Source organism: Lonchura striata, chromosome 7 (genome assembly GCF_050655825.1).
Source record: "Lonchura striata isolate lonStrDom1 chromosome 7, ASM5065582v1, whole genome shotgun sequence".
In the NCBI taxonomy this organism is placed as follows: Eukaryota; Metazoa; Chordata; class Aves; order Passeriformes; family Estrildidae; genus Lonchura; species Lonchura striata.
This window is the reverse complement of record NC_140709.1, coordinates 4,469,110-4,495,330: the sequence shown is the minus strand read 5'-3', so window position 1 is coordinate 4,495,330 and position 26,221 is coordinate 4,469,110. Positions and strand designations below refer to the sequence as shown.

General features: G+C 39.9%; 1 protein-coding gene across 7 annotated transcripts in view; it reads left to right on the top strand.

Moving 5' to 3' along the window:
- The window catches only part of KYNU (kynureninase), a 61,203-nt gene that overhangs the window by 33,858 nt on the left and 1,124 nt on the right, over positions 1-26,221 (top strand). For all 7 annotated transcript variants that reach the window (XM_085584126.1, XM_085584129.1, XM_085584128.1 and 4 more), the window contains 5 exons: positions 2,761-2,859; positions 3,621-3,694; positions 20,363-20,415; positions 21,893-21,978; positions 25,586-25,816. In XM_085584126.1, the coding sequence (XP_085440252.1) occupies positions 2,761-2,859; positions 3,621-3,694; positions 20,363-20,415; positions 21,893-21,978; positions 25,586-25,816 (543 nt within the window). The remainder of the gene's footprint in view (positions 1-2,760; positions 2,860-3,620; positions 3,695-20,362; positions 20,416-21,892; positions 21,979-25,585; positions 25,817-26,221) is intronic.

The window sequence follows — 26,221 nt, the reverse complement described above, 5'->3', positions numbered from 1 at the left end:
CTGTCATTTCTCTCCCTCTCTCCAAATGTCATTGTCCATGCTGAGTTGTTACCTGCTGGTTATCAGCAGCTACCCAGACACTTGGCAGAAATGACTTTTAGATGTTGGAATAAAGCGGAAGAGGCAGGGGAGAGCGCGTGTCCTCTCCTTTGCCCGGAGCAGATGGAGAGCTCTGCTCCCCCCAGTCTGGGGAAGCGCCGTTCCCACGCAGTCCTGGTTCTGCGTGCCTTCAGCAGGGAGAGCTGCTTCAGTTTGTTTTACTCTTTCCGTGCAATCTGTGTGGCTAAACATTTGCTGTTTGTGTGACTCAAGTGCCAGACACCTCCCTGGGAAAGCAAACCAGCACAACCCATCTTGCAGACGACGACTCGAACAAACTGGTGCGAGTGGGCGTTTCCGAGCCGAGGCAGGAGCCCTGCCAGCACTGAACCCGAATTTCCCGTGCCTCAATCTTGTTACACAGTGCCCAGTAGGATCTGCCAACCAGCTTCAAAGTGGTGGGGAGTGGCAAAGGGAGTTCAGGAAGATGACCCATGGGTGATATGTGAATGACCTTCCTTTTTGTGGGCTCTGAGCCTACAGTGGGTTCGAGCTGGTCTATTGCAGCCACTGTTGGTGCCCAAGAACATTTGTCCATGTCAAGGTCACACGTGTGGATGTGGTTATGGAACCTCATTATTGTGAGGGCATCCAACCTGTTGCTGTCCCAAGGTGTCTCCTCCTACCTCCCCACCTGCTGTATTTTCATAATTTGATATTATGGGCTTGAACATAATTTTTTATAGAGTATGTGGCATACTGACAGGGAAAGGACAACTGATTTTGGCACATTATTTATAGAATTAAATTTCTTACATGCTTTTTCTTTATGAGCAACTCCCTTTTTTTTTTTGTTGTTGTTGTTGTTGTTTTGGGGTTTTTTTTGTTTCAATTTTGCTAATGTACAGCCAGACACACACATTCTGCTTATGCCTCATCTGTTATTCCTGGTTTCCACTGAAACCAGTGAATCTGTCATAGAATTGCTCCCAAAAGTTTGTGTGGGGTGCACGTACCTGTTCAGGTTTAAATCCAGTCAACTGAAGTTTTGAAGTTAATGCCTTAAAACCCTATGAGAACCTCCTCATTCACTGGCAATTGGATTTAGTTTGTTGGAGCTGATTTCAGTGATCCAAAGCCATTTTATCCCTGAATGAGAGCATTCCCATTGGAATTCAGCATGCCCCTGCCTCTCTGCATTAGCTTCACCATTTCAGCTGATCTCTCTTAACTCAGTTCTGGGTGTCCCTGTGAAATCAAGCCACCACGGCTATTTACTGGGACTCTAGTTCCAACATTTAGATCATGTAAATGCTATGGAAGTGAGTTTTCTTCCCATCATTTTGGAGCAACTTTTCAAGCTGATAACTTCACAAATGTCTCCATTAAAATTAACGTGTCACATCTTCTTAAAATGCTGCTCCGTACAAATTGTTATCTAGCTTATACAGAAGATTAAATATACCAAAGTACCTCTTAAATAATTTAGCTAAGACTCCCTCCATGCAAGAAACAGCAGGAGATTCTTTAAAAAACCCTTTGTTTTATTATTGGACGTTGATTTTTTCTGAAGACTGTGCTCTCGCTCTTATTCCTACCCTGCTGCTTGCAAGCAAGCTGTTTGTGTTTTAAAAGCAAAATGTAAAATAGCATTTAATTTGTAGTCCAGGCACAAAAAGCAGTTTTATTTCTCTGCTCTTAAATAAATCGCAAAGCTTAGAATAACTTTTTAGTTTAAAAATGCTGCCATCCAGTGGTTATTTAATGTGTAAAACTCATACTTTTAGAGCTAGAAATCTCTCAGTCCTTAGATATTGTGGTTACCCCCGACACACACTTTTTCCCAGTGTCCTGTGCAAATTGTGGTTATGGAAAATACAAGACTTTTCACAGAGACAGAATCTTTTTTTTTAATGACAAGCATAAAAGTTCTTGAAGATCAAGGCATTGCAAGAGCTGCTATCTCATCCATTTGGATTCCCAAAGAGTAAGGTACTCCTCTTTTAAATAGCAGGGCCACCTTGACCATGAATATTTATTGGAATGCAATTGTTCATGGGTAATTGGCATCGTTATGATCATTACTGCTTTGTCTCTGCCTGGTGTTTGTTGTGCCATACAGGAAGTGTTTGTGTTTATGCATTTGTTCTCAATAGTCATTTCAAGTGATTCCACTTCACTGCACAATCAAAACCCCAGACATCTAAACCCTATCCAAGCATCCTTGAAGAAAAATCACAGAAAAATTGCTGATTTCTACATGTATCTGTAGCATAGAAAACTTGTTTCTAGTAATCCCTAAGAACAGATGGGACTTGATAGATTAATCATAGAAGGGTTTGGGTTGGAAGGGACCTTAAGAATTGGCTTGTTCCAACCCCCTGCCATGGACAGGGACACCTTCCACTATCCCAGGCTGCTCCAAGCCCCATCCACCCTGGCCTTGGACACTTCCAGGAATGGGGCAGCCACAGCTTCTCTGAGTAACTTGTTCCAGTGTCTCACCACCCTCACAGAAAAATATTTCTTCCTAACATCTAACCTAAATCTCTTTGAGTGTAAATCCATTCACACTTGTCCTATCACTCTCTCCTTCTGTAAGAAGTCTCCAGATAGCCTACATACCAAGAGCATGTTAAGCTCTGAAGGAGTTATTTTCAAAATAATCTCACAGTGATGATTATCTTAATAAGTAACCTAATAATCATCTCTTTCCTGCAGGGATGCCTTGTTGGATTTGACCTGGCTCATGCTGTTGGGAATGTAGAGCTTCATTTGCATGACTGGGGAGTAGATTTTGCCTGCTGGTGCTCCTACAAGGTAAAACAGATTCATTGTTGGAGGCCGTTTTCCATAATGTCACTTATCTCATGGGTCAGCACACAGGTCAGGTGAATAAGAGCTGCACCTGAACAGTTGAGCAAGACTTGGCTGAATCTTTGAATTTGCCACAACAAAGAGATGGACACTGACTTTAATGGTGCCCTTTTTTATGAGTGGTTCCAAAAAGTAACAGTGGCAATGACCTACAAGGTCTTGTGGATGTGAGATGGCCACTGGTGGTGGTTAAACATCTGCCCTGTGGACATGGGAATCAGAGATTCCTCTCTTATTTCTCACACCAAGAATGTTTCACAGCTATAATATTTTATGATGTGGTCCCTAAATAAGAGAATATTCTTGTCTAAGCTTTAATAATTTCAGATCACAGAGCAGGGTTTAATAAGTTCATATCACAGAGTATCTTTAGGTCCTTCGACTCCTAGTGAGATTAAAACTTGTCAGACATAGATTAATTGTTTTGTGACTTTGCTTTATATATATATATGGAACAGTTTCAGATGTACTTCAATTTTCTGGCCTCTTAGACTTCAAATACTGCACATAAGCCAAGAGAGGTACTTTTAAACTAATCTGAAAAAATAAATCTGCTTTTACCTCCATCAGCACTTTGTGACAAATGCTAATATCTCCATCTAGAAACCACTAGAAATGTTAAAATTGGTTTGTTTTATAGATCAGGGTGAGGGAACTTTACAGATAATGAACATGACATGTACATGTTGATTTATTCTTTGCAGTATTTGAATTCTGGAGCAGGAGGCCTTGCTGGTGCCTACATTCATGAAAAGCATTCCAAGAATATTAAACCAGCGTAAGTATTTTTCTAATAATAAATTCCCAAATAAATGAAATAAACGGTGCTGTGAAGTTTAAATGGGAAAGAGCCTTCCCTTTCAGAATTGAGATCTGAAAGTGAAATTATGTAGATTCCTAGCCATGGAATATGGGCATGTGTATCTATGCATATATTTATAGAAATAGAGGAAAATTCCTGTTTCAATAAAAACTCATTGGGCTAATATTTGTTACTGATCTATTGCTTCAATGAAAGGGGTAGTAAACATTTTGACAATTTGGTTATCTGACTTTGTTACTTCAGATGGGTTGTTTTACACTAACTTTAGTAAATTTTGAAATTGCTAATGCACGTGCTCCCATCTAAAATACATTTGCTTCTTTAAGTCTGGTATCACTTCTTAACTAAATAGAATCATAAAAGAGACTGTTGGTAATATTAAAGACAAGAATTCTAAATCATGTCTATGAGGCTGCTTAATATAAAGAGAATATTTAACATCTTCCCTTAAAAATGGATTTTAAATAATCATTGAAGTCTTTGGTTGGTGAACAAAATCAAAGACAGTTTCAACTCTGTGCCTAATAGCTCTTTAGTAGTGGCATGTTTTCATTACAATTATATCCACTGGAAAAGCTGGGAAGTATTACATGGAGATCTGTTCTGAAAGACTGTGTAATCCATGGAAAGCTGAGCTATCAGCTGAGGTTAGCTGCATTAACAAAAATACCTGTTATTTAAGCCATTCTATGGCTATACTTTATCTATGTATATTAAGAACACTGGAATAAATACATTTAATGCACCGACAAATGTAAACATTTCTGGCTGTAATGCTTGGAGAGATTGCTGGCACTTCCTTTTATTTTAGCTTGAAGAATGGAAACTAAATCAGGTTCCAGAGACAAATAATATTATAATAAGCATCTTTGCTGCACTATGTGCTGGTTTCAGACTGTCTAGACTGCCAGGAGATAACAAAATAATGCTGATAAGTTCTTTTCAGTCACCCATAACAGAAAACTCATTAGGATGACATATGACCTGTTGTGAGCTGATTCCAGCCTTATATGTGAACACAGGCAAAACATACTGGATACCTGGATATTTCTTCTGGAAGGTTTTTTCCTGCTCTCCTGTTGCCAGGTGCAGGCATTGCTCCCACAGCCACACCTGGTTGTGTGACTCCCATGGATCCTGGTTGTGGGGAACTGGGAAGATGATGAACAGTGGAAAAAAAAGTGAAAAATTACAGAATAGCTAGGGGTGGAATTAATAAGATATCAAGGACCTTCAGTCTTTTTTCCTCCTTGATGACATTTTGGAACTTTTCTAAGGGTACTAGCTTGGTATTGTAGGTAAGAGTTTAGATTAGTTTTTCCTGAATCAGCTCTTTCATACATAGTCAATTAATTTGTGTACTGAATCTGGATACTGAATATCTTAAATGAAATTACCTATGTGGAATAGGCTTTTCCAGCCTGGGGAGAAATCAAGGATATAATTCCAAACTTCCTGCATCGACCTTCTGCATTATTTAATCACAGTTATTTCATATTTCCTGAGATTTGATAATCACTCATCATATTGTTTGTAGTTCCTATGCCCCGGTTGCAGTACTTTTCTTTCTTTCCTGCATCCACCAGCCATTTCAGGCCTCCAAATAGGGCACTGAGACAAAGGAGAATTTGTCTATGTCAAAGTATTCAATTGCATAGCTGATTTAAATGCAGAGCAATTTGCTGTATGTTGTACAATCAAATAGAGTGGAATTTAACTGCTCGGGAAGTTGCAGGCTCTGCTGTAGCTGCAGTCTCTGGCTGTCATCTGAATCAAGGATGACACCCAGTGGCCACACCACTTCAGTCAGGAGCAGAGGCACCAACCACTTGTTTCTGTGCACCTCAGCCCACACGTAAGCAGGGAATTAAATTCCAATCCAGCTGACACCCTCTTGTCGTTTGAGCTGTCTGAAATACCGTTCTAACTCACGGATGGTTTTAGGTGAGTCACTTTTTACTCACCTATATAAATTTTTCTAATTTGTCTCATCTTTCATATTTCCTGCAAGTTATCGACTAGGTAGTTATTTTAATATGGAAATAATCTATTGTGTCTTAATGGGAAAATGTGTGTTCTGACTGTAATTCAGAGAGGCAGAACATTTGTCTTTTGCTGTCTGAGGCTGGGGCAAAAAGGACTTGTTGAAAATAAAACAACTCAGTCCAAAATCTCATCTTTAACCCCCCCCCAAACCCAGCTAGTGCACATCACCAAAGGAATTTAGGTATTTTGGTTTAACTTCTCCTAATTTTGTGAGTATGCTTTGTTTTATGCCCAGTTTATGAAACTGGGTTCCTCTCCAACTGCTCCCTCCAACAACAAAACATTTATTTGCTGCTTTCTTTTAAAATGCAACTTGGGATCGAATTGTTAAAATATTTAAAGTATTTAATAGCCTTACCATCACTACATGAGGCCATGCCAGAGCTGTTTCTGCTTTGGGGCTGCCTCACTGCAAAGCCCCACAACCCAAACCTGATGTAATTCAATAATACCTTGGCATGTCCCAGCAGACAAAAGGCAAACCAGTCCCACTCTTCTTCATGGAAGTGCCAGCTTCCCACAAGAGTTATAAAGTTGGTAATTCAGTATCTTGGGAAAGGATTTGTCTCAGGGCAGGGCTTGATCTTTACAGATGGAAGCTGAGGGTGAGAGAACCTCCTGTGTCCTGCTGTTTTGTGTCACTGTAAACACCGTCCTGCAGTCCTGCAAACACCTTGGCTTAGCTTGGCATGGTTCTCTAATTCACTGCAGGGGCCATGGGTCTAAAATAACATGTTTTAACCAGCCCAATTAACATCTGTGCCCAAGCATGTGGGGTAGTCCTTTGCTAGTCCCCATCTTTCTCCTTAGAGCAGCGACACTGAATCAATCTGACATATATGGGTCTGATCTGTCCCCATTCTCCCATGATCTCACCTCCTCTGAAGTCTCTCTTAATACTCAAATAGCTTTTTTAATACCTGCTCTATATATCACAATGCAATATATTCCTGGCTAATTGTGTGAGAGTGATTTCTTTATGGGAAGGTTTCAAATAAAAAAAAATAAAGGACCTGAAGAGAGCAGAGCTATGAAATAATACTGAAACCATCAGGTCAATGCAGGCTGAGCCTATGCCACCAGGTTTCCATGTAAGTGTTGCAGAGGGGAGGTTTCCAACACACAGAGAGCACTGGAGTAACCTAATAATACTGAAATTTTGCTTGTCTAGCTGTTTGAGCTCCAGAAAAGTTCCCATTTTAATTTTTGAAATTTTTTACTCCCTCCCTAATTCTCCATTTATAGAAAGGATAACTTGAATTACCAAGCAATTTAGCTGTAATGAAATGTGAATGTTTGTGAGCACCTGGGGGAGAAGATGCTCGAGTCAGGTGTTCCCCGCAGGGTGTTTGCAGCTGTAGATGGGAAACAGGTTCAGCTCTGCTGTCAAGGGGGAAAAGGGACATGAGAAGACAAACTTGCAGAGTTCTGAGACAGTAAATTAAGTAAAAGTAAGGCACAATTTAAACAGATGAAAGGGAAATAAATGTATTCGTGTATACATAAATATGTATAAATAAATGTAAAGCAGTCAGGAAAATAATAGATAAACCTTTGCAGAGGATTAAATGAAAACTCTACAGTGCTTAAAGTGAAGGGATTTATCAAGACTTTAGCCCACACTAGCAGCAGGTAGTGTTTAAAAGTGAAAAGTTTCTGTGATGTGAAGAAATGCTGCATGTGCAGGAAACAGTTGATTTCCAAAGAATGTGTTGGCTTTTACCACACGATAAAAAAAAAGTTTAAAAGAGCAAGAAGTAAAAAGGTTTTCATATTAGCTTTGAGGAAAAAAAGGCATCTTCAGCCAATTTCTTCACAGATAGAGGGGAGATTTCAGCTCTTTTTCTTATCCTACTTCCCCTTTTGGAATTTTGATGCCAATAAAAATGCTAGAGCACAAATAGCTTCCTGCTATTTCTTTATAGAGACCTGAACAGCTTTTTTTAGTGTGTGAACTCTAACCCTGGTGTCAGATAAACAGAAATTTGCTACTCCAGCTTCTTATACTTTCCCCTTCCCATTTTTCCCAGGTGCTCTGGATCACCATCCTGCTCCAGTGCAAATCTTCTCTTTCCAGTAACTGTTTTGCAAGAGGTTATTCTACACCTTCTAGGACTCGTAGCTCCCACTGAGTTTTCCTTTGCTCATTTTCTTGATTTATGGGGAGATATTACCTGTCTTTTTTTTGAATTAGAGTCACATAATCCCCAAAATAAAGAGCCCCTGTAAAACTGCTGAAAATAATGTAACTTTGGAGGAGTGTGAGTTGGAAGCAAAGGACAGTCATAAAAGGATATGGAAGGTTGTTTTATATCTACTGTACTGGAAAGAACACTGATCTTGTTTAGAATGCTTCTAGGAATCATGGGATTATAGAATGATTTCGGTTGGGAGGGACATTAAAGCCCATCCTATTCCACCCCCTGCCATGGGCAGGGACACCTTCCACTCTCCCAGGCTGCTCCAAGCCCCATCCAACCTGGCCTTGGGCACTTCCAGGGATCCCGGGGCAGCCACAGCTTCTCTGGGCACCCTGTGCTAGGACCTCACCACTCTCACAGGGAAAGATTTTTTTACTCAGACTGAGTCTTCTACTCAGACTTTATAATGGTCCATTTCTCACTGACTGTGTGAATTTGTCTCCTCTGAGTATCTCAGCACTCCTGGAAGCTTTATCAGAACAGAGAACCTTGTCCTGGTCAAGGAGAGGACCTGGAGAAACAGCACAGAGTAGGGAAGCTGTGCTGAGTGCAGCCAGGTGGGAAAGTCAGTGGTGACAGATGGCAGGGAACATGCTGCTGGCTCCAGAAAGGTTCTCCCTGCTCCTACTGGACTCAGACTGTGGGATAATGTAAATAAACTACTCCTGCAGTGAGCACGTGTCCCCCGAGTGCATGAAGTATCCTGTGCTAAGGTAGAAATGAACTGTTGCTTTGCCAAGGAGATGAGAGCAATTTAGCTCCTTGAGCTAATTTAGAAACCAAAAGTTAAAACCTCCCTTGGGAAGAGACTGTTTAGGAATAAAGCTATCGGCTAATTAGGCTTAATTGCATTGTCTTGGGACAAGTGATTTATTAGGCCAATCTAGATCCATGATGGGCCTGCAGGGGTGTGTTCTCGGATTCACCAACTGCATGGCAAATATCCAAGAGCATTTTTTAACTTTGGAGTGAGTCTCTGGGAGAAAAAACGAGAGAGGTTAATGTGCACTCACATCATCTATTCCCATTCTTTTTCTTTGGATCCTTTTATGTGGCTCCCATGATTGTCTCCTTGTTCTCTGTCAAGCGTTTTCTCTCTCTCTTCCTTCAAATCTTCCTTGTAATTAAGCTGTATCTTCAAGCAATCTCACCTCTTTTCTCATTATAAATATCCTTCTTGTTCTTTCCTTCTTGAAGGTCTTCCTCTTTGTTTTGTCATCTTTGCTTTGGCTGGATTTTAAGGTGATTGTAAAGGTGCTGGGTGTGAATTCAGCATCACCTGTGGGGTGAATGTGGAAGAAATGTGCTGCTCTCATTCCCTGAGTGCACTCCCATGCATTTTTCCTCCTGGATCACTCTGAAGGGACATCACTTGGTGTGCTGTGCCGTGGTCCTGTCCCACTTCCAGCCTCAGGAATGAGAGGGAGGTGGCTCTGTCCCTTCCACATTTCCTTTCCCATCTGCAGCGCCTGGAGCTTTCTCATGGATGGTGTAAGACACAACTGCTCAAACATATGAAAGGAACCAAGAGGCTTAGCCTGATGGAAAGGTGAATGTAGCCTGGGGGCGACTCTTGCATCCTGTAACTAGCAAGGAAGGGATCCCGGGGCTCTCCTTGGAGTCTGGATGGCTGCTGTGATTTTCCCTTGCATTTCCAAGGCCCTGTGTTGTTATCTGCCTGCTCTGTGTGCCTCAGTTCTCCACTTCCAGGCAGGTAGTTTTGAAAGCACTTTGCTGTATCTTGATTTTTTTTGATCAAGCTTCCTTCCTGCTGAAGTAATTTGCAGAAATACAACACTCATACTGGTGTTACATACACACCTCTAAGAAAACGGAAAGAAAATCTTCTTTGCCTGCTTTTTTAGTAAGTCACAAGAAGAGGAGTTATTTATTTTCTTATCCATTCATGTGTGTGTTTCTGTAGCCACCTCACAGAACCTTTCTATATTAGGGAGGAAAGTTTATTTTTAATGAAAAAACCTCTAGTAAATCTTCTGCCATTTCCACTAAGAGCTCACTTACCTTTGTGCAGAAATGTGCTGGAACTAATGCAATTTTGCATCTGGGATTTCCTGCTAGATGTTGACTCACTTTCAGTGTTTGATCATTTTTCACTTTTTCTACTTCAGAAATTTTGGAATTTTCTATGAAGCTTTCCTCCTAAGATTCTCAGTTAAACCTGTGGTCTGCACATGCCCTTTAAAAATGAGATTTGCTCATGCTTTTGTATTGGTTCATTAGATCACAGTGGGAAATTGTGTCTAATTTCTCCTTATAAAATGTGCTTTGAGGTCATGGTATGGCTTGAAATTGCTCTAAGCTGAAAGCACCAGCAAAAACCTTTATGCTTTTGTGCCATTAATAGTCACCAGTTTTCTCTCCATCCTGGAGTATGTTCCTGTAATTCTCAGCTACGTGTTCAGAGGGGTTTTGTGCCTGGGATGTCTCCCAGAGCTGTTTGTGTCCCTGACCTGGCTGAGCACCTGTCTGGCTTCAGCTGCAGCTCTGGGGTCACACACACAGCTCATGTTGTGATTCATGTCTCACCTGACTCAAACCATAAGCATTTTCAAAGGTCATTGGAATGCCATTGCTCAAGTTAAGGAAATAATTCAGTCTTGTTACTTTTTGCTATGCTGGCACTCTGGATTTATGCACGGGAGGATTATTAAAGGGGGTTTTTTTGGGGTTTTTTTTGCTTGGTTTACTACTTGTGCCTGTTTGTTTCCACACGTTCATGGGGTTTTTAGTCCCCAAACTCCCTTTTCCTCCTGGTTAAAACTTCTTTCCAACACTCAACCAAGATAAGGTCTCACTAGGTCAGAAACCTTCATATTTTTATTTTCTCTCCCTTAATCATATCTATGTTATCTTAAAGTCCAGCACAAGACATCCACAGCCTGCTGTCTTTTACTTCTTACCCATCTCCACATGTCTTTGAATCAGGAGCTTCCTAGAGGCCTCCATGACATATATTGTCTATTCTTGCCCACAAGCTGTAAGCCATCCTTCCTCTCACTTTCCATTTGTGAAATACTTACTTTCACACCTCTTTGTCGCTGCTGGTAAATTTTTACTGTCACAGTGACTACTCCTCATTTTTCAGCGGAGTAATTTTCAGTGCTTGCTGGCAGCTGCCTCTTGCAGCCTTCCACTGTGTGGAAACTGCAGGGCAGTTCCAGCTGTAGAGAGCTCACTCAAGTGTCTGAAGAGGAGTTTCCAGTGAGATGCTGGGAGAAACACACAATCTTCCCTTTTCTTTCCCTTTCCCTAATTTCTCAGTCAGCATGACATCAATTCACTGATCTAATCACACCAGTGCAACAGTTTTGGGAAAATGCTAAGTTCTTTCTGTCCCATGCCATGAAAAACAACTGCTCAACGTGAAGAATAATTTATTATTTTCTTTAGCTGTGTACAGATTATTGAGCAAATATGCAATAATTTCCTACTGATATCTAGTTTTTCAGCATCCCTCTGTTTTCACTGAGTTTTCTGAGATGACTTTCGAGCAACCCACTGTGAGCAGGAAGATTTTGTCAGTGTGTGCTGAAGGTCAGAGTTGCAGATACAGTCATTATCTGACAGGACAAAGAGTCCACATAAATGTCCTTATTTGATGTTTCTCACCTGTTTCTGCAGTGAGAAGAGCCTGGAGCTCCTGGAACCAGTGTAGGACCTCATGTCAAACATTACATACTTGCACTGGACCTCACATCAAATCTGTTTTAGACCCCATAAGACTGTTAAGTTTATGTGCTACTGGAAATTTGGACAACTGCAGCCTAATAAAAAAAGCCCCCTAAGTCATATTGTTCTTATTTTCTAGTGATGGATGAAATTTAATCTTTTTGAAGAGACACTCTTTAAAACAGATCTGAAAGATGCACATTTCTGTTTTCCCTTAATTATTTCATGTCTTAGACTTCAGCTGAAAAGACTTCATCTGAGTTTTCCTCCTTCAGTATCACTTAGTAAATGTTTTGTAACACAGCTACTGGATTCTGTGGCAAATTTGCTGGCACTTGAAACTATGAATTCAATTAGTTCTAGCCACTGCCATAAAAAAAATCTCATCTAATGTGGATTGTTTCTTGTTTCAGGCAAAGAGCAGAGGTGATAACTTACATTTTAGCTAATAAGGATTCTGGTATGATAAAGGTCTTGCATTAATATTGTGATTAGTCTATTCAAAAACAACAAAGACTCAAGGAAACACAAGTTCCCAGATCTTAAAAAATTTATATTATATTTCAGTATTATATATTTATTATTTTGAAATCTATCTAGATATCCTCCTCTGAAAGATTTATTCAAGGGATTGCAGAGACTGTATAGTTCAGTAAATGCATCATAGTAATCAAAACTATCCAAATCTCCTTTAAGTCAGAATTCACATTTAAAAGTAGCTCTAGGAGGGACTGTTGCTTTCACTTGTTTAATTTAATCTATTTGAAACAGCCTAGAAAAGAAATTATGGAATTCTTAAAGCATAAGACATGCTTTTTTTTTTTTTGTCAACATAAAATAATTGAGAGCTATTCAGTGCTTTATAAAAATTACTGAGAACTTTATTAATATCTCTATGAGTAAATTGGCTCCCTGCTTGATTTTTAATTTCTGGTGTTAGGCAGAATATTCAATTTCCCCTTACTAAATGTGTGAACATACTGTTGGCTGTATTCCCCCTTTTCATATATCTGATATTTGGCCAGTGAAAGTGTTATATGAGCACTTTGTGATAATAGTTGTTCGTAAGCTGATTTAACAGTTTTTAATTCAACTTCATTAGCCTTAGGGGGTTTGTTTTTTGTGAAATCTTCTCCTGGGATTTAATTTAGGCTCCCATTTTGTCTGCTGTTGGATCGTACCTTTCTTTTGCCTAATCATGGCGAATGAAATTATTGTCCCTTATCACAAGCGCCTCAGAGGTTTGGTGAAAGCTCTGAGAGGCTCCAAAGGGCCCTGATTGGATTGGCAGCATTGCAGCCATCCCTCTTCCTCATGCCCTGGCCACAGCAACTTGTTTCCTGCTGCAAAAGTGAACTCAATCTCCTTTTGTTTTGACCTGGAGGGGTAATATGGATGGACGTGTTGAAATTGGTGTATTCCCACTTGTGTCGAGCCTAAAAGACTAACAAGGTAAAAATCAATCCAGGAAAAGTGTGTGCACCCTCTGTCTCCATGTAGCCACGAGCTGCAAATCACCTTGTACTCCACTGACCAAAAAACCCAGGTTTTTCACCCAAGAGCCTCTCTAATTGTGGCAACAGTTTTGTTAAATCACCCACCTCGAAGAGCAGCAAAGCTCAGGGAGCCAAGAGCTGCCCAGCTACTTTTGGAAAGAGGGTGATCACTCAAATCTAGAAGTTTCTTAATTCCATCCATTGCAGTTGCATAGTTAAGTGTCATTGTTTAAATTATGAGACTGCTTTTCTGGATTTGGGTCTTTGCTGTTAAAACTTGCTGCTAGGCAGAAAGTGAGTTTAGCTATTTTTTAACCAAGACAAGCCTCAAAATAGAGGAGAAAAATTGTCTCCCTTTAGATGGTACTGAAAATGCAAGCCTCTTAACAGAAGAAAAATGTCATGCTATTAGCCTCTAATACAATCACATTACTTTGGTCCTTTGACAAAGTAAAGCCTCATTGATATTAAATATGAAAAGTTACTACTTTCACAGTAGCAACTTTTCATAAGGAGTTTTGATTTTTTTCACTGAGTTCTAAGAGACTGGCCCATTAATAATATATGGTGCCGCTCACAAGTCACATATGCCTAATAATTAGGAAACATTTGTAATGAGTTGAAAAGGGTAAGGAAAGCAGCAGAGTGTGTGCAAGTCCTAAACTACAGAAGTCTGAGGCTAATAATTACCTGGGCTTCAAAAGCTTTTCAAATCCTAACAACAGATCCTACTTAAAATTAACAGGCACTGCACAGAAGAGAATAATGAAACAAGTCCAAGCTTACCATTTGGGATAAAGGATAGCTAAAAAGATATAAGGGAAGAAAAAAAAAAGGCTTTAAATATAGCTTCTGGCAATCTTGGCAAGGTTTTCTGAAGGAGACTGTGAGAGTTAGGCTGGAAGTATTGCTGCAGTCTAACAGGGGTAGCTGCTATAAGTCCCTTAATCCCCTGTGCAAATCCTAGCCCTTATAGATATATACTGTGGGGATACTCCATAACTGACAGCTTCTCAGTATGGGAAGAATTTCACCTACACAAGGCGGTTAAAATCATTGAATTCCTGATTTCAGTGATGAAACCAGGAGTTATTTTTCCATTATTCTTTGTTTTGATTAAACAGACCCCTCATCATTTCAAGCATCATTTGAAATGTCTTTTCTCCCTTTCAGGGAGCTGTCAGCAGGGAAGCTCTGGGTGAGAGCAGGACCCTGCTGGGGTGCTCAGTATGGAGAGGGTGGGGTGGAGTGGAATAACATTGCCCATCCACTTGGGTTTGTTTTGTTTCAGCTGTAAAATACCACGTGGAATTAAGCAATAGAAAAATTGATTTTTAAATTTTTTTACAACCTTATCAGAAATGCTGGTAAAGTGATCTAGATCAAGAAAAATATTAGATTCTGAAATGTCTAGAAACCTAATGCTGGCAACAACTTTGGAGGGTGAGGTGATAATTTGGGGAAAGGCTGACAGGAGGGGAAAAAAACCAAATGGCACCAGCTTTACCTCCAAATGCCCTTTTTTTATCTGCATATTAAAAAATCCTGTATAAGATTTTCCAAATAAATCTTTTTCTTCATCCTTACATGGTCCTCCTTGTTAAACATGTGAGTACATTTTAACAAATATATTCTCATCCCTCACTGCAGAGTTAGAGCAGTCCTGAGCAGAATTCCCAGAGATGAGGGCTTGAGGCATGGAGAGACCAAATGACTCATCAATGATCAGACAAGTCTGTGATAGCAAAGAAAATTTAAACTCCTTCTCAAACTCCAGCCAGTCAGCCAAAAATATGCCATGGAAAGCAACGAGCAGGTTTTTCTGTTTTCTTAGTTGATGTATGTATGTGTCATTCTATTTATTCGGAATTTTGGCATTGAATCCAAAGAAACAAAATTATGCTCATGTGCTTGCAATAAAATTAATGCCATAGAAATTAAATTAAAACATATAAAAATGCAATTAGAAAGCTGCAATTAAATTAATGCAGAGTAGAATGCAAAGAGTTGAGCCCAGCTGTTGAGCCTGGGGACCAGGTCTGCGCTCAGAGGTTGTGCAGAGTTTTTTGTAGATCTGGACGAGAGCAAGGTAAATTCCAGGGGGTGAGGGAAATGTTTCTGTGAGTTTGGTTTCTGGGATTGACCTTTGACTGAGTGCAGCAGCATTAGGAGATGCTCCTGCTGAGGATCCAAGCCCTGGGTACCTTTTCTATCTATATTGCATTATGTGGAGCCCAGGAAACAGAAGGAATGTACCTCAGAATATGGAATTAAACTTCCAGCTGAGCTGGAGATTCATATATTGATGAATATTTAGAATGTTTAGAAAATATTTAGCATGTTTAGAAATGTTTTTGATTTTGAGGAGCTGATTGTACCATTTGTTGGTTTGTGGGTTATTTTTTGGTTTGGTTTGGGTTTTTTTTTGAAATAGAAGCTGGGCTCCGGATGATTCTCCTTCCTAGAAGGAGGAAGGTCCAGGATGGTCAGACGTGGATTGTTCCTAGCTCCAGGCTGGCTCCAGCCTCCAGGCTTTCTATGTCCCTCTTGCAGTTTAATTTCTAAGACCTCATGGTTGATTTTGTCACTCATTTCCTGCTAAGAGAGTGATATTTAAGCCACAAGTTACCTATTTCCTCTAAATTTGTGTCACAGTGCCTGTTGCTTGCCTATCTTAAGTCTTCAGGGTGTTTGAGACATGGATGTGCTCTTCACATAGCCAGCTGTGCCCTGGACATAAAGGACTGCAAGAAACTGAATTTAATGATTATTTTTGGCCCTTTAATTCTTGTCCCTGCACAAGGCTGCCTTTGCAGACATGGCATCTGCCGGGCTCTGTGTAATGAACTTTGGGAGCAGTGACAAGTCTCATTAACTCCTCAGAGCTGATTCTTTCTCATGGCTGGAACAGTAGCATGAAAAAAAATCAAACAAATCTTTGCCAACACCTGGATGCTTTTGCAAAATTAAAGCAATGTGTGAATGAAGAGCTAAGCTGCCACCCAGCAGTTACATCAGCTCCTTTGTGGACACAGCCTGGCCCCAAACTGCCTGTTTATAAGTGGCTTAATCCATCCTTTCACAAACATATCATGCTTTGCTGGTACAAGCTCCTAATATAATCTAAATAATGACTATGAAATTTCCAGCTCGCTTTGTGACCTGATAAGGGAGAGAAAACAAACTGCTCCATGCCCAGGGAAGCTGGAAGATGTAAAATCAAGTATTACAAATTTCACACTGTAGTCCTGTAGCTTTTCAACTTGCCTTCCTCTGGATGTGAAATGATTATCTCACACAATATAATGACAGGATACTTCAACACATTGCCCTGGACTGTAAAAGCTGGGCCACATTAATGGCATTTCCCTGTTTTCTGTACCACTACTCAAGAGTTTCTGTCTCTTTTTCTTGCTGAGAAGGGAAATGAGACCCGTGTTGCTTCAGGCTGTAAATTATAAATGAGTAGCATGATCATCTGTAATGCTGAAGCAAAGGTCAGAGGAATTTTTCTTGTATTTTTTCTGTGTTCTTTAACTGGATCTTCTTTGATGTTTACACTACACATACATCATGATCATTATATCCTGCACTCCTGCATCATTAATACAACTACAAATGAGGTGACTCAAGTTATGAACAACAGTGCTTCACCCAAATGCAGACAGATATGAAGGAGGAAAATGAGCTAAATAAAAATACTTATTGAAGGGATTGTTCCCTGGTGTAAATGTCCTTAAAGAGAGTATGACTAAATAAGAGGATACCGTTCCTTTCTGCAGTCATTTTCCAGCCCAGCAAACCTTTGTTCATTGATTTGTAAAACAAGAGAACATTTTGGAGTAAATAAAAAAGGAATTTGAAAACCTCTCAGCAATATATTATTATATTCTTATTTCATTAAACCGAGCTAATAACAGTTTGCTTTAAATTTTATGTGGCACATGTAAAAATTCTGTGCAAAGACTGGAAGTGGCAGAATTCTCTGGGAAGGTCTGAGTTTTATCAAACTGTGCGGACCGAGACAAGGCTGTTTGGGTCCTTGATCAGCCTGGTCCAGTGGAAGGTGTCCCTGCCCATGGCAGGGGTTGGAAAGGGATGTTTTGTTTTTCGAGGTGCCTTCCAACCTGATAGCAATGGTTTTATTTGAGGCACAGAATGGAACAATCTATTTAAAAGGTTATTTTCTAACAGCAATGGTCTTGTAAGAACATGTTTACCTTGCAGAAAAAGACACAGCTAGTTTGGCACTGATTCACTCTCATTTTAGACATGATTTCTCAAAGGATTTCAAATATGCTTTTGCTCCAGGATGGAGAGATGTACTCTGTGGAGGGGTTCCAGGAGCATCTCTGCTGACCAGCCTTGGGAGGCTGCTGGTGCTACCTGGGACTGGCAGCAGGATGCTGCAACCAAAACCTATCAGTGAGATAGCAATTTTGATTAGTGATGTGTTAAATATGTGATAAATTTGCATTTGTAATTTATAGTGGAACATTTGCTAAATTCAACCTTTATCTCCTTAGATACTGATTTTAACACACTTCCCACAATGGGTTTTATTTGCCATGGAAAGCATGTAACTTGGCAGTCCTATTGCCAACATATTTAAGGTGTTTTTAATCACAAGCACATAATATATGACTTTTCAGAGCCTTCCACTTTATGCATTTTGCCAAAAGTTATGAGTTGGATTTCAGAACCTATTTAGATCTTGGTGCCTTTGTTTTTGAGGCAGGAACAGTTGAAATGGCGACTGCAGTTCAAAATGCTCACTTTGCATGCAGAGTAACAACTCTTTAATAAGAAATTTTACTGCAGTAAGTTAATGTGCAGTTTTATTGCCTATTATTTTTAGTGAGCATTTATAAAGCGTTATGTTTGGGGTTTAACACCTTAGCTCTCTCCCATCACAACAGGTTCAAATTTGGCATAGCAGTGGCAACCTTCATTTCAAAATTTTCACAGAAAATTGTAAACAGCAAATCGCTATAATTTGTGAAGATTTTGTTAATTTCCATGCTTTGAAGCCTGTCAGCTTAAATGTCAAATAACATGACATCCATATGGACCATTAGATCAATGAGAGTGTAGGACCAGAGATGCCTCAAAGTGCACATCCTGCAGTGACACCTCTGAAGTTCTAGAACAGCCAAAAGAGAAAAAATAAAAAAGAGGAAAAGCGAATTGTCAGATTATGGTAGGAAAGGGCAAGAAAGCAAAAACTGTCTTTTTAAAAAAAATCTTTCATTCTGTCATTTTGGAAAACTTTAGAAATTTCACTTTCCAAGTTGCCTCCGAGGTGCTGCAGCTGAGATCTGGGTTGAAGCCAACTTCAGAATTAGTGAGTTTTGAGCATTTGAAGTGCAACCGGAGAGTTTTTCATCAGCCTTGATCTGGATAATGGTTTGATTGATCTGCATTTTGTCTTTGCTCTCTGGGTGTGGTCCCAGTGGATCATTCTATTGTTTTCTCCTTCTCACAAACTATTTGTCCAGATGTTTTAGTTCCCATTGATTTCTTTTCTGCTTCAAGCTTTGAAATCCATAGAATGTATGTAGACATTGATATCAGCAGATTGTTGCAGAAACGTGCAATATTCAGGATTTTCAGTACAATGTTGTCTATATATTCCAGAGTTCCTATAAAATAACTGAGATATCTTTTATGATTCAAAGCATCAGTAATGGAGTCGCTTGGGCAGAGCCTCTTGTACTTTATTTGGGGTGTATTCATTTTGGCAATGTAATATCTCATTTAAAATGGATGTATATTGCCCTATTAATTTTCATGGGTCTCAGAATAATAAAAACATCATGCAGCAATAAAGAAAAAAACATCCTTTTCTGTAGAGCCTCTGTTTAGATGCAGCTCACAGAAGTAAACATAAAACCTGTGTTGTTATACAGAAATACGAACTACTTTATTTTACACTCTGCAGTATTCATATAACAAGTTTCTAACTCAAATGTGGCCTTAATTCTGCAGAGCTCAGCTCTTTTAGGCAAACTGCAAAATGCTCCTTTAGGGAGGGGCCACGGCTTTCTTTTCCCTGTTTGTTTCCAGGAAGGCTGATCTACTGTGACCTTTACATATAGACTTATTTATCATTGCAAGTTTTGCCACCCCTAAAATTTTGCTATCTGGCATAGGGAAAATTGAGTAAAGCCTTGGCAGAAATGGTGTCTAATATGTCCAGCTCTGGAGAAAGCTGAGAAGTTCAGGAAGGAGTCTGTGATGGTGACTTCTTGATCTTGTAAAAGCATTGATACAGGGGAATCTCCCATAGGACTGGCATTATTGATCACTGATACCACTGTGTGCTGAGATGAGAAGTGGAGAACCCAAAGGAGGTGGGGAAAAAGTCCCTGATTTTACAATTTTGGTTTTATCTGCAGTGTCCTGGCAGTAGGTGATCCAGTACATCCAGCTGCTTTAGAAAACTGTTTGTAGCAATGCCCTCAAACATACTTTCCATTAAATATGAGTTAATAACATAGTGTCATTTTAATGTCCAAGCTCAGAGAGATATTATTTTTTAAATAATTGTATGGGATTTTTTTCAGGAGACAATCTTAAAAAAAGGAATACAGCCTTAAACTAGTTTGGGTTTTATTTTAAAGAAAGTTTTTGAATAATAAGTTTAGTTCAGGAAAATAAAAGAGTATGCAGAATTCACACTGGTATCTGCAGTAAGGATGAGGCAATGCCCACACAATTCTCTTTCCAAGGTCTGGTTTGCTTGTTGTTCACCAAAAAGTCCTTTTCTTGGTGAAACTAAGTCAGATTTTATAACTCCTTTTAGCTTTCAATTTTCATTAAACTAAGTTTAAGAGCAGGGGAGAATGTTTTGAATTTAATGCCTTGGAACCAAACAGTGGAAATATTTCTGTACTATTTTTTGGTTTGTGAAGTGAATAAAGAGAAAATGGATATTGTTAAAATCAATAGTTAATTGAAAGACGTGATGTGTTTTATTATTTGCAGTAAAAGAGAAATTCTCAAATGGTAATGTTAAGTTTTTAGTGCTAACTCTTTATAGAATTTATTGAATTTTTATGTCATTGTTAGAAATAAAATGTATTATTGGAAATGTATATATTGCTTAATGTTATATAATTCTTGATGCTTAAAGCTAAATTAAAAGCTATTAATCTTTCTATTAATTTATTTTCTTAAAAAAATCTTAGGCTGGTCGGCTGGTGGGGCCATGACTTCAAAACACGATTCCTCATGGAAAACAGTATGTACTTATGCACTCTCAATTTTACCTTATTTGATTTATTTATATAGAACCAGCTTCACTTTTGTAGCAGGTTAAGGAGAAAGGACAGAACTTTGCATTTCCTCATTTATGTTAAAAGCATTAGGCTAAACTCATCCTAAATATGTGAGGCAGTGGAGTTAAAAAAATAAATGTTGGAATAAATTTGTGTGTGGGCATAGGGGTTTGACTGTCTGCTCCCAGACATTTTGCTGAAATACCTTCAAAAAGCAGATATAGAATATGGATGAAACTTTCAAAGTATCTCAGTGAATTAAATTCATAAGTCTCTGAGGAGCGAGGATGTGCCATCAGTCACTGGGGTAATACCTTTCTTCAGGATTAGTTCTACTGGAATTAATGAGAAGTTATACAAATTCAGGTAAGGTAACTGACAAAAGTATGAAATCCCACCAATGTTTCAGCATCTCCAAATTTCCTGCGCTAGGGAGGGATGGGTTATTAGACAAACCTGCTCTGAAATAGTGTTTATTGTCCCAACACAAAATGAGAGCTCCTTTCCAAATCTGACAGCTAGACCGTTCAGCTCCAGTTTAAACTATGGCAGAGAGACTATCCTGAGGGATCAGGATGAGAAAGGAGCTTTTTGGTTTGATTGGTTGTTTTGCTTTTAATATATTTTTAATTTTCTGTGGCAGTGCCTGTTGATGTGGCTTTGGCTGGAGAGCACCTCTCTAATAGCCTCAGTCTGCTCTTTGTTTTCAGACCAAATGCAAGAGAGTGGCACTATGGAAAGCCAGCAGGAGACACAAATTGCCTTGAAATTTGCTAGAAGAAGAAAAACATTGTTTATTCATTTCCATGAGCAGTTTACAGGGGAGAAGTTGGGCATTATAAAATTAGCCAGTCTGCTGTGTGTGAAAAGCGTTTCCTCCGCCGCATCCTCCCGCTCTGGTGCTGGAGCGTGAAATATCAACGGTGACACAGAACTTACAGCGAGGCTTCTGTAGATTTATTAAATAGATTTTGGGAAATTTCACAGCGCAAATTCTAGGCAGCTCCTCTCCTTGGCCTGAAGCTACACTTAGCTGCATATGCAGCCTCCCATGTGTCTCATCAGCTCAATAAAGTGAAGGAACGTGATTCCTTGCTCCGCGTGAGCGTGCCGCTGCTGACTTGGAATTCCTCTGCCTCGTGCCAGCCTTAAAAGAGATTCAAGTGTAAAGGTGGTTTTAGCACACACCATTTAAACAAATTAATTGCAGTTCTCTGGTTCCCATGAAGCTGCTAATGAGGTCTTCTGCTGGATAAAATTGGGCTTCTCTCGAAGTTGAAAGTATTAGCTGGGAATAGATTACTATTTCCTTTTAATGACCCATTCCTATGGGCCACATTAGGGAAATATTTTACTGTGTGAGGACAGACTTCAAGATAAGGTCCAATCCATTAATATGAAGAAATCAAAAAACACTAATATAAGTTATTCATTTTCCAGAATTACAACTAAGTGAAGGAATTAATGGATTCCGGTTATCAAATCCTCCAATTTTACTGGTCTGTGCTCTGCATGCCAGTTTAGAGGTAAGTAATTGCTTTACTTTGAGCCTGAATTTAAGAGTATAAAAATGTTTAATGAATGTTACATGTATTATTGCTGTCTCCCTTAAAGAAAATTGTGAAATATTTGAACAGGGAAAGGGAGAAGTAATGAAAAGCAAACAAAATAACCCCACAGCCCTGAGAGACCAAGGCCTTTAATGAATACACTCATGTTCCCATGTCTCTCACAAACTCTGCTGGAGGACCCTGAGTTGGACCAACAGTATTTGAGGTTTGCACCTCCAAACCTGAACTCTAGCAATGTGTTTCTCCCTGCTTTTAGGAGCTCAGTACAAACAGCACCTTTATCCCATAGAAATATTCATGGCTCAAAATCACAGAATAATAAAAGTTGGAAGAGATGTCTGAGACCACTAAGTCCAACAGTGCCTTGTCTCAGTACTACTCATGGGAAGGATTATGCTCAACATCTTCCTGCAAAGGAATCATATAAGTCTGAAAAGTTGCATTCAGAGCTGCTGCTTCATATATTTCACCAGCAAAGCAGACTTATATCCTTTGTGAAAGACAATTAGGTGTTCTTGCTGTCCTGGATCAACTGATCCAGTGGCTCAGAGAACCTGTCCTGCCTTTGGTTACAAGCAGAAGAGTCAGAAACTATCTGCAAATGTTTCCTAGAAGGGGCATCCATGAGTGTGGCATAGCTCCAAGCTGTCTTTTCTTTCATTTAATTATTTGTTTTCTGGTGGTCAAAGGAGCAGAGCCTCATCTCTGACCTGTCTCTGTATGAATCACTGATGCTGTGGCTGTGGGAAGGGCAGTGCTGCCATACAGAGTTAATTCCTCCTCTGAAGGTGTGATCCATGTGCTGAAAGCCTCTGATCCACTTTGGAGAGCACAGCCCATCTCTGATTGAGGGCATGGAGCTTTTCCCCAAGCACTTGTGTTTCACATCAATATGTTCCAGCATTTCTCATAAGGATAGTTCACCCCTGAAATCAGGACTCTTGGTGTGTGGTGTTACTCAGATTTACCTGCTATATGCAATATATTCTGCTATAAAATAACCCTTAAGCTAGTTTTCAAGGCAGCCTTGGGTAGCAAGGTTTTTCCACCAGCATAAATGGCAGAAATTTATTTCTGATTAGCATTCTATTAGTTCTAGTGGAATAGCTGAGCTGATGCTGGAACAAAGAGCTGTGTCCACATCCCTCTTCTGTATTTACTGAAAAAACCAGCATCTTCAGCAAACAAAGTCAAAATTACTAGTTATGATCTCTCCATCTTACATGCAACACTGAAGGACTGCAAAGGGCACAGCCAGCGCTTCTTGTTCCGCCTGACAAATTATTTTTTTTAGTCCTTAAACATCCAATATATTGTTTTAAACTTTATGTGACCTTCGAGATAAGCTGAAAGCTGTTCTGCCATGACCCAGATTGTGAGTGCTCGGGTTTGTGTGGGCTGGTGTCATTTAGCCCACTGCAGGGAGCCTGGAACAATGAGGGCTGAGCAGTTTCCACTGCCTCCCCTTTCCCTGCCCACATTACCTTTTGGCACAGCCAGTATTTCCCAGTGCTAATTGCTCTAATACAGTGGGAAACAAAATAGTTTTCATGTCTGGCAAGAGATGGCTAGTGAAATTGCATGCCACCTTCACTGGGACACATTAAGCAGAAGGCAGTGTTTCCAATGGAAACAATGAAAACTGCAAGTGTTAATGGATGTTATTCCTCAATAATGCTTAAAGTGACTGTTATGGCACTAGCTGCTGCCTTTTATGGAAAAAAGGGGAGCGCTCTACAGACACATTTTAAAGACCTTTTTCAAAAAATTTCACCCAGGGGACCAAGTATTCCTTGCACAAAGCCTGTGGAAGCAGATTTTTGCATGTAGCCTAAGGAGATCCATCCCTCATACTCCTGCAAATCCTGGAGGAATAAGAGGCAGGTCTGTTTTCCCTCTAGTGATGCACTGAGCAGTCCTGTGTCTGCTCTGCCTGCCTGGGTGGAGAGGGAAGCACCTCTAGATTTTTGCTGACCTGTGCAACTGCTGACTGCTGGTGGCTCTGGTCCCTGTCACATTTATTCCCTTGCAAAATCTGTTTTACAGCATCCACGTTCTGTTTCACAAGCACAAATGCAGGGGTTCTTGGTTTTGTGCAGCATCTAGTGGCTGTGATAGCATCAGGAGTGAGATTTGGGATGTTCTACAAAACAATGTTTTCCAGATGCTGCTGGAAACTAGACTTTGGTGTATTTTGAGTAGGATTTCTCAGGTACCTCTCTTTATGCTTTTTCAGGTTATGATATAAGTAATCTTAAAATTGTTACTTCTCTAGTGTGGAACAGTGATTTCTTGAGAGTGAAGATCATGGATTTTCATCCATGGATTTTCATCCAGGGCACTGCCTTGCCTCTGAGTTGCAGCTGCAGTCAGTGGAGGGAGAGCTGCCCACAAGCATTGATGTGCCAGGATGTGATCTGAAGTGGCTGTTGGGTTCTTGCATGCCTGTATCCCTGTCATTTAACCCTGCAGCTAATTCCATGGGAAGAAGGAAAGAGATGTTTGAGGAAGGCAGGGGTAAATTGTTTCTGGGGTTGCATTTCCATCATTCCCTTTAATGGAGCCTTTCCAGAGCAAAAGCAGAAGCTGTCTCACCTTCTGCTCCCAAACTCCTCTATCACATTGGTTTTGTTTGTGTGGCCTAACAGCACTGCCACTTCCAAGCAGTCATTCTTGCATGCCTCATGATAATTTGAGTGTCTGAAACTCACCAGTTCTTGTAGCTGTGTAAGAATAGATTATAGAGAGCGAGCCTGTACAGAGCTTAAAGCTGAAATGTCAATGTTAGTGTACATTTTGTGCTTTCACAGACAAGAATTTCTACACCAGTCATGATGTTCCAGTCTTGCCCCTAGGATTTGGTTAGTAGAATTGTTTACTTTGGAACAGACCTCAGAGAACATTGTGTCCAACCATTAAACCAGCACTGCCTGGCCCACCACCAAACCATGTCCTCAAGTGCCTCACCTACATGGGATTGAACACTTCCAGAGACAGTGATTCCTGCCATGGACAGCCTGTTCCAGTGCTTGACCACGTTCTTAGTTAAGAAATTCTTCCTAATATCAAAACTAAGCCTCTCCTGGTGCCACTTGAGGCCGTTCCCTTTTTTCCTATCAATTGTTTCCTGGGAGAGGAGACCAAACCCCACCTGGCTACACCCTCCTTTCAAGGAGTTGTAGAGACTGAGAAGGTGTGTACTAAAGGTACATACAAGGGAAAACTTTAGTGTGATTTTGAGTTTCACTCAGCATTGTTGTACCTACAGAGGATTTATGGATCCCCTTTAGACATGCAGAGGAATGCTCTCTTAGCAAACTGGCTTTGTGTTCAAGTTATTTCTGCAGACACAGATGTGTATAAACAGTAGGCACAAATATCTGTCATTATCTAAAGCATAACATTATCCTGTGTTTTCCAAAGCCCAGTCCTGTCATGTTTATGTGAAATCTCTGCTGTTACTACCTGATTCCAGTGATAATGTATAGAGAAATCTTTCTTTATTTCCTTTTCATTTTCTACAGCAACACATTCTCATTCTAATGATTTCAAATCATCACAGGTTTTTAGCCAAACTACAGTGAAAGCATTGAGGAGGAAATCTATTCTACTCACTGGTTACCTGGAATACCTGATAAAGCATTACTACAGTGAGGATAAAACAAATCCAGAGAAGCCCTTTGTAAGAATAATCACACCATCTCAGATTGAGGAGAGAGGATGCCAGCTCACTCTGTCATTTTCCCTTCCAATCAAATCTGTGTTTAAAGAGCTGGAGAAGAGAGGAGTAGCTGTAAGTAAATCAAACTTCATCTTTACAAGTAACAAAATATTACGTTGCTTTTATTCAAATGTAGTTTCATATAAGGCAAAAACCCACTAGGACTGATGATGATTTCTTTCAATTTCAATTTTTACTTGTGCAAGCTGTCAAATACATAGAGTTATTTTATGAAATAGTTGTTAGGATCTTTCACTGTTGACTTATTTCCATTGGTTCTGGAGTCTGCTGAGGATAGAGTTGTATCATGGGTGCTTGAGGATGGGAGGCACAGCTACAGATTTACATGACAAGGAACTCTGGACCTACATCAGTCCTCTTCTTGATCCACAAATGGCCAAAAGCTTTGTGAAACATTGAGATGGAGCAAGGGAAAACCTGTGATAGATTGCATAGAGATGTGTTTTAGCACTCAGA